The sequence below is a fragment of the Dipodomys ordii genome, unplaced genomic scaffold, assembly GCF_000151885.1.
Source record: "Dipodomys ordii isolate 6190 unplaced genomic scaffold, Dord_2.0 Scaffold33, whole genome shotgun sequence".
In the NCBI taxonomy this organism is placed as follows: Eukaryota; Metazoa; Chordata; class Mammalia; order Rodentia; family Heteromyidae; genus Dipodomys; species Dipodomys ordii.
The window spans coordinates 11,692,668-11,709,488 of NW_012267249.1; the positions used below are offsets into that span (position 1 = coordinate 11,692,668).

A 16,821-nucleotide genomic window follows, 5' to 3' on the forward strand; every position below is an offset into this window, starting at 1 on the left:
AACAAAACGATGTCCATAATACATCATACTAATAAAAACAAAGTCCTTTGCATAAATCATATTCCTGCTTTCCCTATGTGTTCTACCCCATTTGGCATGATAAAGAAAGATATCTGCCTAATCTATTGACTACAGAAAGTTTTAGTAGGAGGTCACATATAACTGAAGAGAAACACTATTATTTGGATTTGCTTTTTTTAAAGCAATTTGTTTAGAAAGTCTAATAACCCTTTGTTTTTACAGAAAAAGCTTACATTTATTTATCTCCTTAAATAGCCACAATATTTTTTCTTTACCTTATTCTTAAATTTTTTAACTACTATATAATCTAGCATTCTACTGTACCCCGATAGTTATGTATGATCAGTTCTAGTCATTTACACATACAGACATTTATTTAATAAATATTTGTAGTGTGTGTGTGTGTATATGTGTGTGTGTGTGTCTGTGTGTGCATTTGTGGTATAGATTGTCTTGCTCTGCACTCCCTAGCCAGCAATGTTCTGGGATGAAGCTAGGTGTGTGAAGAGCGATGTTTGAAGGACATGTTCCAGGAGAAATTCTTAAGGGAGTGGAGACAGCCATGCAAGAAAAGGAAGCAGGCAGTCAAGGAGCTATTTCAAACAACCAAAGCTCAGCCTGATCCCATGGTGATCTTGAAGTGTAAGTTACATTAGAAGGATATAATTAAAGTAAGATGAATCTAGGTGTTTCTGCTTTGAACCAGTAAGATATGGGCTATGGGGTCCCCTGGGGGGACATAAACTCTGCTACATGTCCTTGCTGTTTGAGCCTGAGGTAAAGTAGATCCTGTAGCCCTGCACAATCCTCTGAAGGAGACAAAGGGGACAGAAGCCAGGAGACAGGCAGGGAAGGGGGAAGGAGGTATAGAGAAGTGATTCAAGTCATATGAGAGACCATGCCATGAATACACAGTGTAGACACTTAACAGTAGTCGAAAGTGACTTGCATACGACCCCAAAAGCTAAAAAAATACCTCCAACAATATAAAATATTCATTGAATCTGCTCAAGAAAGAGAATAAAAGTCACTGAGTGTCTTGCTGCTGAGCAGAGAAGTACGAACTTGCTTTCTTTATTCAATCAATGGATCTGTGTTTATAACTGATTCTGTAAAACATATTTTCAAATGAAATCACCCACATTTAAATCCTGCTTTGTTTTTTGTTTCCTCTTTTCTATATTCCTTACCTTATTTTCTGTTTCTTGTATTTCAACATGACAGCTACACAGGTGGATGTAGCCACTAATGCTTAGCTTAAGAAAAGAAATGCCAGTCTTAATGTTAATCTGCTTCCCTCTGCCCCTCAGCTCTCTATGACAGGTCTTAGCATTTTAAGTATAGATGCTGAGACTTATCAGAGCTTCCACAAATATTTGAGTGCTGGCTCACAGTGTGAAAAAAAAGCAAGAAAAAAAATCCTTTAAGGAACAGAAGCCCTTAAAACATAATTCCATTTTTTTATCTCCTAATATCTTGACAAGCACTAGATGACCACTACTCTTCAGAAAAAGCACCTACTTTAGACATTCAGTTTTTTGTTGTTTTTTTGTTTCTTTGTTTGTTTTTAACCTTCTGGGGTTTAAATTTGGTGCTTCATACTTGCTAAGCAGGTACTCTACTCCTTGAGTCACTTTTCCAGACTTTTTTTTTCTGATTACTTTTTTTAGATAAGCTCTTGTTGCACCCACTCTCTTCCAAGCTGGTCTGAAACAACTCCTCCCACCCTACTCCAAATCTCAGCCCCTCCCATAGCTGAGATGACAAACACCAACCACTGCACCTGGCTATTAGTTGACATGGGTTCCTGTGAGCTTTTTACCCTGGACTGTTTTGAATCATGTTCCTTCTGACCTTTACTTTCCAAGGAGCTAAAAGTACAGGCATGAGCCTCCAGTGCCCCATCTAGACACTGATTATTCATTTTTCATTTTGCAAAATCTAAGCTATGTTGCCTGTGTGGAATATGGCAGATCAAGGTATTTTGTCTATTTTATTTGCATCCATTCAGAAACTTTAGGACCCATGTACTCCTCCTCTTATAAGTACTTCACAGTTTTTAAAGAGAAATAACTTATTTATTAGTGATTTAATGATAGTTTTCATTAATGTGGTCAGGTAGGACACAATATTTTATTTGTTCTGAAAGTACAAAAAGTTAAATATCTCCTGAATAGTGGCATGGTGGATCTCATCCTTTTCTCTGAGCTATTCACTCAATAAAAAAAAAAAAAATGACCACCACACCCCCCCCCATCAATCCTTAGTAACTTCTACTAATGGTGCGTTTTTATGTTCAAACGCTAACATGCATTTTGGTTCAATTTTGAGTCTGTAACAAAGAAAGATCAGGAGATTGAACGTTTGCAAAGTGGCTGATCTCCTATACAAATTCATTTCAGTTTTCAAATTTCTCTGTAACCTCAAGATCATCATGTCTTAGTTTCATTTTCATGCAGACATCAGGATAAGTCTATGTTTACAAAAAAGTCCCAGGATGCAGGGCACTGACAACAAATCTAGTGAAAACAGGGGTTATACCTTGGGGGAAGCACATATAAAAGAAGCAAATAAAAATCACATAGTACATTTTAAATATGTTAAAAACAACAGCAAGCAAGAAAAAACAGTTGTATATACATTTTCCTAATTTTGGAAGGGAGGGAAATAACAAAATGCTTAAATAAGGATACAGGTTGACCTATTGTAACAAAACACTATATTGAAAAGAACTTTACAACTTGGGCAGGGGAGGGAGAAGTTGGGGAGGTGGGGGAAGGGATAGTAGGGGATAAACAAAGGAGGAGGTAATGCTTGGTAGAAAATGTATTCATTACCTACTCATGTTACAGTAATTCCTCTGTACACTATTTTTACAATAAAAAAATAAAAAATAAAATTTAAGTTTTTAAAAAGTCCCAAAAGGTCCTGGAAGGTGGCTCAGTGGTAGAGCGCTTGCCTTGCATGCATGAAGCCCTGGGTTTGATTCCTCAGCACCACATAAGCAAAAAGAAAAAAGCCAGAAGTGGCACTGTGACTCAAGTGGTAGAGTGCTAGCCTTGAGCTGAAGAGCTGAGGGACAGTGCCCAGGCTCAGAGTTCATGCCCAACAACCGGACCCCCCCCCAAAAAAAAAGTCCCAAAAGGCTCAAGGCCATAGAGTTAGATTTTCACAATGAATATTTTTTTTTATTTTTATGAATATTGTTTATCCTCTTATAAATCAATTTTATATGCCACCTCCTAAAAGGCTTTCATATAAAGGAATTTTGAAGGTACATAGTTACATTATTTTTATCATTAGGAGGAAAAATTTGGAAGTATAGGAGAAAACAAGTCCGTCTCCTATCCAGTTGCCTTTATTCCTCAGTCTCTCCTGGTGCTAATACAGAAACAAAGTGTATTTGGTCTTTTTGACAAAGAAAAATTCTGCACTTAATGACTGAAGCTTTAGTCAAAGCCAGAGACCTGGCTCCTTGTTTTTTATCCTAAGTATAGCTCCAACTTTTCTCCTCTCAACATTCAATCAACCCCAATCCTTTATTATGTTTGACCACTGCACATGTATAATTGTTCTTACTTTTTGCATTACTACCACTAAAATATTATTCCAAAAGATAGTAATTGAGAAAAAACCTTGTCTTTCTTTAATAGATGTCCTTATGATAACTTGACTACTTATTAGCTTTAAATTTGATTATGCTCCTCACCTTCTCCAAGCCTCTATTTTCACAGCTATAAAATAGGGGTAATTCTATTTGTTCACCACAAGTCATTATATGAGAAAAAATATAACCTAATCAAATTAAATAAGCATGTCTATATAATTGGCAATCTTTTCCTATCCTATATGTAGTGTATTCCAATGAATTATTTCTTATGATGCTTCTCATAACATAATATGGAGTGTTAATCCAGGTACATTTATTGAGGGGAGAAAATCATAAAATTTGATTACATTATGTACTTACTATATCCCAAATACCGAGGCACATATTTCATAAGATCGCATTATTCTAGTGAAATAATTATCTTCTATTTAAGGACTCAGAAAAAGAGTTCCAATAAAGTTAAATAAAACCCAATGATTGGCCAGCTATGAAACAGCAAGGCTTTTGTTTTGTTTTGCTTTGCTTTTTTGTGGTACTAGAGTTTGAACTCTACACTCACTTGACTTGCTTGCTCTGCTGGCATTTTACCACTTAAGCTACACCTCCAGCCCACACTTAATGCTTTCACATGTTTTTGGAGATGAAATCTGGCTGACTTTTCTGCCTAAGCTCTCAGTCTCCTCAATTGCAGGTTTACATTTTCATAAACAATAATTAATGATGGCAGGGGAAAAATAAAGGAGGAGGAAACGATGCTGGATAAGAAATGTACTCATTACCTTGCTCATGTATCTGTAATGCCTTTGTACAGTATTTTCACAATAAAAACAACTTAATTTTAAAAAAGAAGCAAAAGTTGAAAAAGGGTAAGATCAAGTAAAAAATATAAAAAAATGCATGCTGCAATGAATACTGAGAATTGATGATCATAACTCTCATAACCCAATAGCAAACCACTGGTACCAGAAATAAAGCAACAAGTTTTATAAAAACAAAACAAACAAACAAATTTCTCGTATAATGACACAGCGTAATGAACTCAAAACACACTTATCTGCTAATCAGTCTTTCAAGCAAGAATTACTGACTCTTTATGAACTTACCATGGTTCTTCCTATCTAATTGTCTACTATTATCACTCAAGGAGAATAAAGGAAATAAATTCAAGGAAAGAGAGGTTAAAATTTTATATCATCCCAGTAATATATCATGGATCCTAACTCAGTATGCCCCATTTCTTCTATTCTAAACTCTAATACCAATCGGATCTTTATTTATTCCTTACTCTAAGAGTTCATCAAAATCTGCATAAATAGTGTTCTGATTTTATTAAATTAGCCATTTGTTTATATTATCTTAGTATTATTGGTATTAATGTTTCCATTTTGGTTGTAATCAAGAGTTCATGAAATTTGTTTATATTTTATATCAGATATGTGTATTCAATCTATTCATATAAAATAATACCTAATTAGACAGTATTTTAGACAAACCAATTGTATAATGAATATGTTCTTGGTGAAATGAACTTCCATGTATGAACAGTAAGTTGCCATTTGTCATATCAGAGAGATCATATTTCCTATAGCAGGTAATTGTTATGATGGTTCAATTCACTAAGGAGACAAATCTATACCTTACTGTATAAAGGTAGATAGCCACAGATAAACACAACTTTCACAGGAAGAAAAGAAAACAAAGTTTTATTTACATGTACTCCAATTGCACATTCTAACTATTAAAATGTATAATAAAATACTGTGATTAGAATGAAATCTTGTGTTATATATTGCTGCATAAATCTTTACACATTTATCAATCACAGAATTTCCTGAGTGTTCAGGTAGTGCTATGTACAGGGCAGATTCAAAGCAGAGAAATAATTCGCATCAACTATTTTTATGTAAAATAATGCTACATTTAAGTATCTCTTTGGTGCTGTGACTTCAGCAATCCAGAGATGACTATAAATTGGCTAATTCTTAACATTCAGAAAAAATAGGGTTTACTGTGTGAAAAATTACATGCAATCTTTGTCAAAAGTTGCCAGTAATCTTCTTATAATTCTCCCTGGCCCAAGGAACAGAAAAGTTATACCCATATCTGAGGGGTATGGTTTCGTAGTACATAATAATTTCAACATAGGAGAACAAGTTACCATGTGTCTCATTCCCAGGATAAAACAAAACACACAAAACCAGTGAGATCCCTGAAGTAAGTCAGAAAGTAAATAGAATGTTTTTGACTAGTAATTTGTCTCTGAGGGCTATTTCTTCAACAGACTGAAAAATAGCACAATGAAATAATTAAAATCATCATTTCTTAGTAGAAAAAAATGGCTTCAAATCTTGCTTTGTTCATATTGTGGGAAACCATTCTGTATCTCTGTCTCTATCTCTCTCTTACTATGTCTCTGACTTTTTTCTCCTCACTCCTAGGAGTTATTTAGTTTTTATCCCTTACTCATAGGCCCTGTTGTCCAAACTGTCCATAAAAGTATATTCTTAGTGACATGATATTCCCCTCACTCCCAATCATACAACATTCATCAATGACAATACATTTTCAACTGGTAAATTAATGTCTGGGCTTGGCAACATAAATGCAGAGAAAGGAGGCTGTCATTCTTTTTAAATGATAGGAAGTCTCACCCATCATTCCTAAACTAGGGCTCTCTCTTAGTCAGCTTTCGGTCCCTGGCACTCTATCACTCACAGGCTGCTCAGCACAGTGCATTCATCAAGGCAGGCCGGCCCTGTTGTTAGCTGGCAGTTTAAATGGGGCTGACTTGTCACAAGAGTGACAGCCTGGGCAATTGTTTGCCCTCTGGGAACAGGTGCAGGCAGGTTCAAATGAAACACATCCAAATACTAACAGCAAGATTCTTAATCATGTCAATAAAAAGGATGTACTGGTGTCTGGGATTCAGTGGCCACAATATGCCTCTTACGCTTTTGAAGATGAAATGACATCTTTTCAACAGTGTTTGAAGAAATCTATCATGTCATTATCATTCTTGATACATGCCCCTTATTAGCTGGATGGAATCTTGAATTCTGAGACTTCACATGCTAACAGGTATGTTTTTGAAATTGCACAAGGGCAGGTTATTAGAATAAAGGGCTGGAAAAGAGGAAAGCCTGAAGTGAAGAGACAATACCAATAAAAAAGAGATTTTGTTTTAGAATAATAAAAAATCTTCAATTCAAATACCTAAGATGCAAAAGAGACCTTACAAAGAAACTGGATAATGTCCTTTTTGAAGTGATAAACAAGCTAGCAATTTAATTGCTGCCTCTTAAATTTCCCAACAGTTATGCATAAGCTATATGTTCTTAGAGCTCTTAATACGGCCATAATTAAAATGTTGTATGGTTTGTATCTGTATCACATATTATACAATTGTTTAAAACAAATTCCAATAATTATCTTTTAACTTAAATATAGCTAGTTACACCATAACACTAACCAAAACACTTTAGACTTCCTGGTGTTAATAATCAAGAGAGTAAAAAATTACACAATATTTTTTAGGAAGAACAAAAATAAACTCAATCTTTATTTTAATAGTATAATTAACACATGTAATTAATTTGAGGGAGAAATTTTAACACACATGAATTGAGTGAAAAGGTACACTACTGAACAACAGTGCTTCATTAATCAAAGCAACTCTTGAGGCTGCTGAAATGGGACAGTTTCTGACAGAAGGATAAGGCATAACTTGGCAAAATACACAGAATAAAAAGGGAAATCCATCTACAGAGAAGAAAAGTCTAAAACGCCAGCTCTGAAGTTGAGTAATATTTGTATCTTGGTTCAGCTACTTTCTGACTCTGTAGCTTTGAGAATGGTTTACCTTCACTATTTTCAAGTTTACAATTATTTGTGAAATGTGGATAAACAGAAAAAGTAGCTGACTTTTAAGGTTGTAGAAAGTAAATAGCTCAAGAAAATATTTACCACAGGGCTTAGCACATAGCTCATTATTTGAAACAGTAACACTTACGTGACCTATTGCATTATCAGTTATTTCAGCTTTGCCAAACATAGGCTTCCAACTAGTTATATGCAAGCACTATTCACTGTGAAAGCCTACCTACTGCTATCAGTTATTCAGTAATTACAAATATAAATGATTAATTCTTTCCCTCCAAGGTAGATCCAAGTGTTATCTACGTCCTTCTTTCTTTGAATTTATAAAAAAGCATTATTCTGTCGTGAAAAAAATCCACTTGATCCCCACAAAGCACAGTGATTATACAAAATAAATTCTCAGACAAACTTTGATAGCCAAAGTTTTTGGGGTCAATGAAATTGGCAATTTGATAATTTTCCACCACTATGATAGAAATAAGCCCTGTTTTCACTGTATTTGATGTTGGTATATTGGTATAATTTGTGGAGGGGAAGGGAAAGAAAAATTGTTTAAACAGGGATACAGGTGGACCCATTGCAACAATGAGATGTACAAGACGCTATGTCAAAAATAAACTTTATAACTTTGATGAGGGGGTGGGAGGTGGGAAGGGATAGGAAGGAGAAACAAAGGAGGAGGCAACAATGCTTGATAAGAAACACACTCATTACCTTGCCCATGTAATTGTAACCCCTGTCTATGGTATTTTCACAATAAAAAAAAAGTAAAAAACATTGAGACCATTTTTGTTTTGAACAAATTATATTAAAATACAAATACATTTTCAATTATTTTCCAAGCTCTAATCACCTAGATGATTTCCTTAAAATTATTGACTCAAATGACATCATTTTCCTACTAAATTCCTTAACTGTACATCACATATGAATATGAACTTTAATATTCACATTCAATTTGAGTTTTCATATAGTTATGTTTAATGTAAGAAAGATAAAATGTAAATAACAGAAATTAGAAAAGACTTGTTTCAAGGTGTGAAAAAATACTTAAATGTCTATCAATTGTTAAGTAGTCATTTAACTATAAAAATGAATTTAAATATTTTAAAATTTACTCACATTTAAACTTCAATTTTTTTCAAATTGTGTTTAACTCTACATATCCATCAGGAATCAAGGATTAAAGTTTTAATTACATAGTTATAATTGCACTTGGGATTTGTAGCCAAATTGTTTTCCCTTTTACTCTAAATAATTTGGCCTTTTCATATTGTTTTGTATATACATAAATATATATATATATACACAAGTAACTATGCATAATTTTTGTGTGTGTGCTGGCACTGGGTCTTGAATTCTATTTTGCTCAGGATGAGTGCTCTACTACTTGAGCTACAGCTCACTCCCAGTTTTATACTAGTTAATTGGAGATAAGAATCTCACAAACTTTCCTGCACCAGCTGACTGGCTTTGAACCACTGCCTAGGCCTGCTTCAAACTACAATCTTCTGATCTCAGCCTTGTGAGCAACTAAGATTGCAGGTGTGAGCCACCAACACCCAGGTATTTGTGATATTTTGAATTCTTTCTTAAAGAAAATGGAACTACAAACTAAATATAGGCTTCCATGATTATTTGATTAATTTCTTCCTATTTATCTTATCCTACTTCCTGAATTCAAAATTATAAGATTTTATAGACAAGAAATTTTTGAGAGGTGAAAAGAATGGAAAAAATACAGACAACTCAGAAAAGCACCTTAATAAGCTGACTTCATTCCCTAGTTAAGTTGCAAATTGTAAAGACATATACATACTTCAGTATAGAATAGTTTGTTGTTATTACTAGTGAAAGCTCAGAAGATAATGAGAGAAGATTTTGATTAAGTAAAAAAAATACATATAGCTTTGGCCAAATCCTCTTATAGAACAAAGCAGAAAGTAGGTTCATTCTTTCATTGGACATAATTTAGATGAATTGAGACCTTCTAAAAAATCTTAAATTCAGGTTTGTTTCAGATAATAAAGTTTCTCTACCTGAAAAGTTCTATATTTTCCTGTGAACATTCAGAAACATTTTAGGCTGAATAATTACAAGGAAGCCATAAAAATTTTTCATAAAACTAATATGCCAGAATCCTTTGTTTAATGTTTATTAAAGGGGAAAAAATCAAAATAACTAAATGTAGAACTCTTTCATTCGAGTACATAGGCACTACTTTTCATTCATTCTTTCTTTAATTTTATTTTTATCTTTAAATAGTACAGACGTGTTGCCATGGAAATGTGTGTGGGTATGTGTGTCTTAGAAGGAAAACCATGGAATTCAAATATACAGTAACTTTCAAATTAAAGTTGTGTTATATACATTAGCTAATATTTTAGAGGAAATTTTAAAAAGTGAAATTATTAAGAAATGGCTTGGTAGTATGTGTATGGAAGGTTTAGTCTCTCATTAGGTAATCATGCTCTGAACATTCCTTAAAAAATTTAAATATAGAAGAAAGAAAAGGAGAAGGCTCACTAAGCATCCAGGTCATAGGATACACTGCTCTACTCGCCTTTTTTATCCTCTTCCCATTCGCTCTCTGAGTATCCATTATCCTCATCTTTCACATTGTCTTCAATCTCAGGTGCCCTCTGTGACAAGATATCGCTCTCCTTTTCAGGGTCTAAATTATCTTTTTCATCATCTGAGGGTGACTTTGATACTCCATTCATTTGATCATCAGCCTGTACTTCTGTATTAGCTGTCTCAGCCTGTTGCTCCTCATCTGCTTCAAAATCTTCTTCATATTCTGAAGAAAGAAAATCTCCACTGTAAGAATGCAAATAGAATCCCAGATAAACCTATTTCACTTTAACAAGAACTTTGACTCCATGACGCTCTCTTTGGAACTTTCTTTATTGCTGCTGTTGCTTTTTCATCTTTTTTTTTGTACAATTAGTGAACATGGAAAACTAACAGTATGTGATCAGAGATGGCAGTCAGATACATATGTAAGAGAACAGAAGAAATGATACTCTAAATGGCAAAGATGAAACCTAATAAAAGCTCATTTTCAAATGAACATCTTCCACAATGACCAAAATGGGAAGGTAAGAACTAAATAGAAGACAATAAATTAGAAGTAAATTAAAAATGAATAGAACAGGATTATAATAATGAAAGTTAATTTGGAGACCCAGTGAGGTCATATTTCATATGAAGAATGTTCAAAATATTTGGATATCAAGTTAATGAATAGTGAAGTGGAAAAATTCAATTAAGACTAAAGGACCTCAGAAGAAACACTGAGAATAGGACTTTTTTGAGAACAAAATGGACACTAAGAAGAAGCATTAAGGTGTCTACAGCTAGGCTAGAATTTAAGCCATATGTGTATAAATGTATACATGCATAAATGTATAAATGAAATAATTACAATGCATTTATATTTTTGAGTCCTTAAAAATAGGGCATTCCTATCACCATCACAAATTTACTTCATTCCCTAAAGAGGTACAACAAATCTGCAGCAAGAAAAGGAAACTGTCATATTCGATATACTTCAACTGTCCCTTGTGGTTATAATTCTTCACCTTTCATATTTAATTGTTCCCCTTTTTTCCTCCAAAAAGCTAAAACATCTTGAAGTGACAACATGCCAAAGATAAAGAGCAAAAGGATCTCATGCAGAACCAATTAAGCAAATAAATAATTATACTTTAAAAAAATTACAGGGAAAATAAAGATTTCCCAATTTGTGTGTGTTTTAGTCATTAAATATTCTTGCTCTTCTCCTAATTGGTGAAGCCTCTTGGGTAATTTATTTCAGCTGTCCACCAATCTGCAATAAAAGAAACTTAATTTAGGAGTATATGCCCTAAGCATAGGAAAGAAGCACCATTAATGTAGAGAATAAAGGGGAATTTGTAAAAGGAAAAGCAAAATCAAAAACTATAATGGAGAAGGCACTCACAATTCATACAAAGTGTTCACAAAAGAGATTCAATATGCTTAAAAGAGATGTACAAGATGCTATGTCGAAAAATGAACTTTACAACTTTGGCAGGGATAGGGGTTTGGGGGAGTGTAGTCGTGGAGATGGGAGGGCAGGGATAGTAGAGGGAAAATAAAGGAGTAGGCAACAAAGCTTGATAAGAAATGTACTCAGTGCCTTGCTCATGTAATTGTAATGGTATTTTCACAATAAAAAAACTTATTTTAAAAAAAGAAATGTAGGTACTGGCAAAAACAAAACAGTTTGAAAAAAAGAACAGAAGTTGAAATTTTTGTTCATATTGCAAGACACAAACAAGAAAGGATGATAAAACCAATTATTTTTCTCCAAATGATGCTGTTCAAGTTATAGGACAACACATGTCCCAGTGAACTATCAATGAGTAAGCCTTTACTGAGTATCCTCTATGAAGAGGAGGATAAAACTGCAAGACAAAGATGTTGCAATAAAACAAATACTTCCATCAAGAAATCTCCAAGTGATTTTGAGGAAATAAGATATAAGGGTACAAGCTGTATTATATTCATTTTGTAGTAAAGTTTACACAGGGCATTCAGTAATATTCGCTTCAACATTATGGGAATCAAATGCTGTATATTTTTGTATAGACTCATGATTAATAGTAGTCTTCCCATCTGTGGTTCACTTCTGGGTTTCTGTTACCCACAGCTAATGTCAGTAGCAAAATATCAAATAGAAAGTTCCAGAAATTAAACATTCAACCTTTTTTTTTTTTGGTCTTGGGGCCTAAACTCTGGACGTGGGCACTGTCCCTCAGGTCTTCAGCTCAAGGGTAGCACTCTACCACTTGAGCCATAGCTCCACTTCTGGCTTTTTCTGCTAATGTGGTGCTAAGGAAGCGAACCCAGGGACTCATGCATGAAAGGCAAACACTCTACCACTGAGCCACCTTCCCAGCCCAACATTCAACTTTTAAATAACATTTGTTGGTGCTCCTGGGGATTAAACCCTAGCCTTGTGAATGCTAGGAAGGCACTCCACCACTGAGCTACATCCCCAACCCCATAGTACATTCTTAAAACTATAGTTTTATCAGTTACTGTTGCCACACTCCTACTGCATCTAATTTATAAACTAAGCTGTCATTTTCTAGGGTTGTGGAAGACTACATAAGAGGAGTTGAGACTAACTGCAGAATACACATACATAGGTAATTTTGTAGATATTTGCCATCAATCCAAGCTACGCAAGGGGTCAGACAGAATATGAGTGGAACTAGAATAGAAGGGGAGTCAGGCAGTCACATGTTTAGCACCCAGTTCAGACATTTTCTAGCTATGTGGCCTTGGACAATGTGCTTCACATCTTTAAGCTTCAATTTTTTATCCATAAAATGTTTAATCCAAACCTGTGGCACTATTAAAAGCAATAGTCTTTAACAGAGCATCAGCAACCACAGGTGCAACAGCGATTGTGATTGCATGGTGAAGGAGCTGGCCATAGGACAGGAGAAATCACATACAATATGCACAGTTTTGACAGCAGTACACCTGGACAGAGGCACCTGACTAAAATCTGAACAGTACAGGTGTTTGCAATTAGGACACAATTACTGTTGTTTTATTAAAATAGAGCATAAAATTGGAGAAACGTAGAATGAACTGAAGGAAAAGTCCCATATGTTATTTTGCAGGAGACATCTGTGTTTCTCACAAAATAAAAAATAATAAATTGCAAGTGGAGTTATGGCTCAAGTAGTAGAACGCCAGCCTAGAGAGAAAAAGGCCACAGGAGAGCCCAAGGCTCTTAAGTTGCAGGCCCAATACCAATTCAAAAAGGAAATCAGAACAGAAAAGTCAAGGTTTCCCTTCATTAGTTCTATGCCTATTGTCATCACATGTAAAGACCGCACTCTATTGCCCAGGAGCATTCTATTATAGCACCCTACCAACTATCATAGATTTGCATAAAGCCTATGCAATTCATCAATTTCTCCAAGCAAGGGTGTGCAAAAACTTAAAAAATAGGCAAAAATTATGATTGGTTAAAATGTTCTATCACTAACACAGACTAAAGCTTCCCTTTTCCCCTGGATCCTTTACCCACATGGAAAGCACCTTCATGGGGTTAGGTCTGTCCTCCTCTATAGTGACCAGTGTTCCATTCAAAAGAGCTGGGCATGCTGGCACCCATCTCTAATCTCACCTACTTGAGAAGTAGATCATAGTTTGATACTAGCCCGGGGAGGGATGGGGCAGGGAGAAGGGTGGGGGAGGAGGGAAAGGGCGACGGTACTAATAACTCAAAGAACAAGCCAGGCACAGTGGTTCACCTTGTAATCTCAGGTACCCTGGAGACAGTGATAGGAGGATTGTGGTCTGAGACCACTCTGGACAAAGGTGAAATCCTATTTAGGAAGATAAATAGAAGTAAAACATACAAAATAAAACATAATAAGTGCCAGGCTTTAATATTATGGTAACAGTCACCAAACAAAAACAAAAACAGAAAAGAAAAATGTCAGAGTAAACAAGAAAAGTTTCTTTACATGAAGTTGCCTAAAGGCCAAAACTCGGTTAAAAATATTTAATTGATATTTTTGAAGTTCTTGATAATGATACACTTAAGACTTAAACCGAACAATGGCAGCAGCAATTTTTTAAGAAAGTTCTATGTGGTTGATTACCATATTTAACGATATTTTCCTGGTCATCGTCCCAAACGTCTTGTCCTGAGCTACATTTTTGTTCCATCTCTTCCATTGCACTTCTCACTTCTGGGAGGCCCGTGTTTATCTCTTGAGCTGAATGAATGGTTGGGACGCAAGTTTGACTCGCCGTATTCTCATCTCTTCTGGATGTCACCTTCCCCCTCTCGTGCCTCTGTTTCCCCTCTCTTTTCTCATTGTTCTTTTCTTTCCTAGGTTTTGCCAAAGGCGGTTTTCTGTCAAGGCCCATTGCAATAATGCACCTATGGAAGAAATGACAACACGAAATATTTACCCATACACACAAGCTCAGGGGAATCCAAGGCCTTTATGTCAAATCATTCCAGCAAGAAATGATAAAATATTTCAATACTGTGCACGTTAATAAAGAATAAATTATTTTCTTTATACTTATGCTAACATTTTATAATACAACATAACAAATTCATAATAATTTTACTCACAATAATTTTACAAAGAAAACAAAAGAACTCATTAGCCAAGTATTGGAGTATCAAACTAAAAGTTGTACATTAAAACACATTTTGGGGAGTCTAATACAGATATAAAAATATCTATATATGGAGTGTGATGTGTAATGATTGAGATAGATATGTAGATAGAAAAATTAGGTAATAAGGAACAAATAAATGGTGTAGAGTTAGATGTTAGATAGAAGATATTGATAGACAAATAGAAGGATTAGATAGATATAGACCAATTATCATCCAGGTTCTTAATGAGAATTATGTAATAAAAGAATATTTAGACTTAGAAATATAAGGAAGCTGAGATAAAAATATCAGAAGAAGGATATTACTCTTTCATAATTTATTATTCTAATAGTACAATAGTGAAAAACTTGCATAAAAGATTGATTCTAAATAAAATGACTGAACATAATAATATGACTGACTTTTTAAGGAAACATAGACAGTCAAATGTTGCTGTAAGATTTAAGAATTCTGCATAATTGTTTTATTTATTTTGATAGAACTTCCATTGTTGCCTTGAGGCATTTGAAGCCTGGACTGCAATCTTCTGGTGGTTTGGCTGGCAATAAGCTTTTGTTCCCCCAAAATCACAACAATTTGTAGATATCATAAGGTCCTTTCAAGTCAGATGTACTGGGCCACCCATATGACATTAAAAATATCTAATCAGTTATAGTAAAAATATGACAAATTGTCTTTTGTAGCTATTTTCTCAAGTTAATAATAAAGTAAAAATTCTAACTATGATACTATATATTAATTTAAAAATATGCTTTTGGTAATGTTTGATTATTGAACATTCCTTCTGTGCTAAGATTGATGCAGATTATTCTGCAAACATTAAAGGATCAGTTATCACCACAGCCCACTAAGAATTTCTGCCACCAATGCACAAGTGAGGAAACTGAGGTACAAAAGATTCCACAACTTTGTCAAGAGTCACCCAGCAGGCTAGTGAGGGAACTGAATTTCAACATAATGTTGCGAGTCTATATCATCTCACACAGTAGGACAGTCAGAGTGTTCTATTACAGGTACAGCGTCTATAAAGACTACTGATAGAGACAAATGCCACCCTGCTGGGCTTAACATTGGAGAACATAGTAGAATAGCCTCCCCAGACACTAACACACTCTATAGATATCAAGGCCTGGAGATTGTCCATGACTGGGCATCGAGGAGTCTGGCTGTCATTGATCTCCAGTTTATTCCTTCTGAAGTTCTGTGCATGGGCCCTTCTCTCCATGCTATGGGGTCATAGGTAGCTAGTCATTTACAGTAGGTAGGTGAAAAAGGAAAATAATCCAGTCAAGATTTGTCAGTTCTGGAAGAACAGAAACAATATGAAATCTGGAAATTGCCTCAACCTTATCCAATGGCAATGTCTTCAACTGAAGATTTCACTGCACTTTGGCCATCACTAGCTTTGTAGCATCAGAAACTATCTCAATTCTCCCAAAGAAATATGAGAACTGAGTTCCATAAATTCACATTTCAATATTGTCCCATAAGCTAAAGCTCACAATACTGGCTGGCATACACAGGCTATGAAACATGAAATGATAAGAACATATTTACCTCATCCATATGAAGCATGATAAACATTTCCTGACTATTAAGGATAATGCTCATGGTACATAGCTTTCCTTGGAATAAAAGCATCATAGATCTTCATGGAATATGACTACTAGCATTACCTTCCGTTCACGCTGCTCTTCCCTTCTCAAAGGAAACACCAAATCCATCGATTTGGAGCCTGTGATATGCTGTTATATTTAGTTTATGTTGTGACTGTGTAGGGCTTTGATGCCTCCCTACTGCCAGCACAGACCTTTTATTGCCCATCTGCTGAAGGGAATTGGACAAAGTAAGTAACATCTGTGCTCTCTTCCCCGCTCACTACCTGTTTGCCTTCTGAGTATGCTTTGAAGTGTTGATTCTGATGACTAAAGCTCAAGGTAGTCCCCATTGTAACTTGGGCAATTCTTCCCATGTTTCACTCTAGTAGTTGACAATAACTGCTCTGCCTCTTCAAACTGTGCCATGATAGAAGGGTAAGCCCAATGTGGGATCTGCTCATTATGAAAGAACCTTTGCTCCATTTTTCCTGTTCTTTTAAATCATTTTTAGAAAACTCCAAATTCCT

General features: G+C 35.0%; 1 protein-coding gene across 1 annotated transcript in view; it reads right to left on the bottom strand.

Moving 5' to 3' along the window:
- Erich3 (glutamate-rich 3) overlaps positions 1–16,821 on the bottom strand; it is a 92,037-nt gene that overhangs the window by 16,039 nt on the left and 59,177 nt on the right. Inside the window, 2 exon segments of the mRNA XM_013016805.1 lie at positions 10,071–10,307; positions 14,161–14,444. Coding sequence (XP_012872259.1) covers positions 10,071–10,307; positions 14,161–14,444 — 521 coding nt within the window.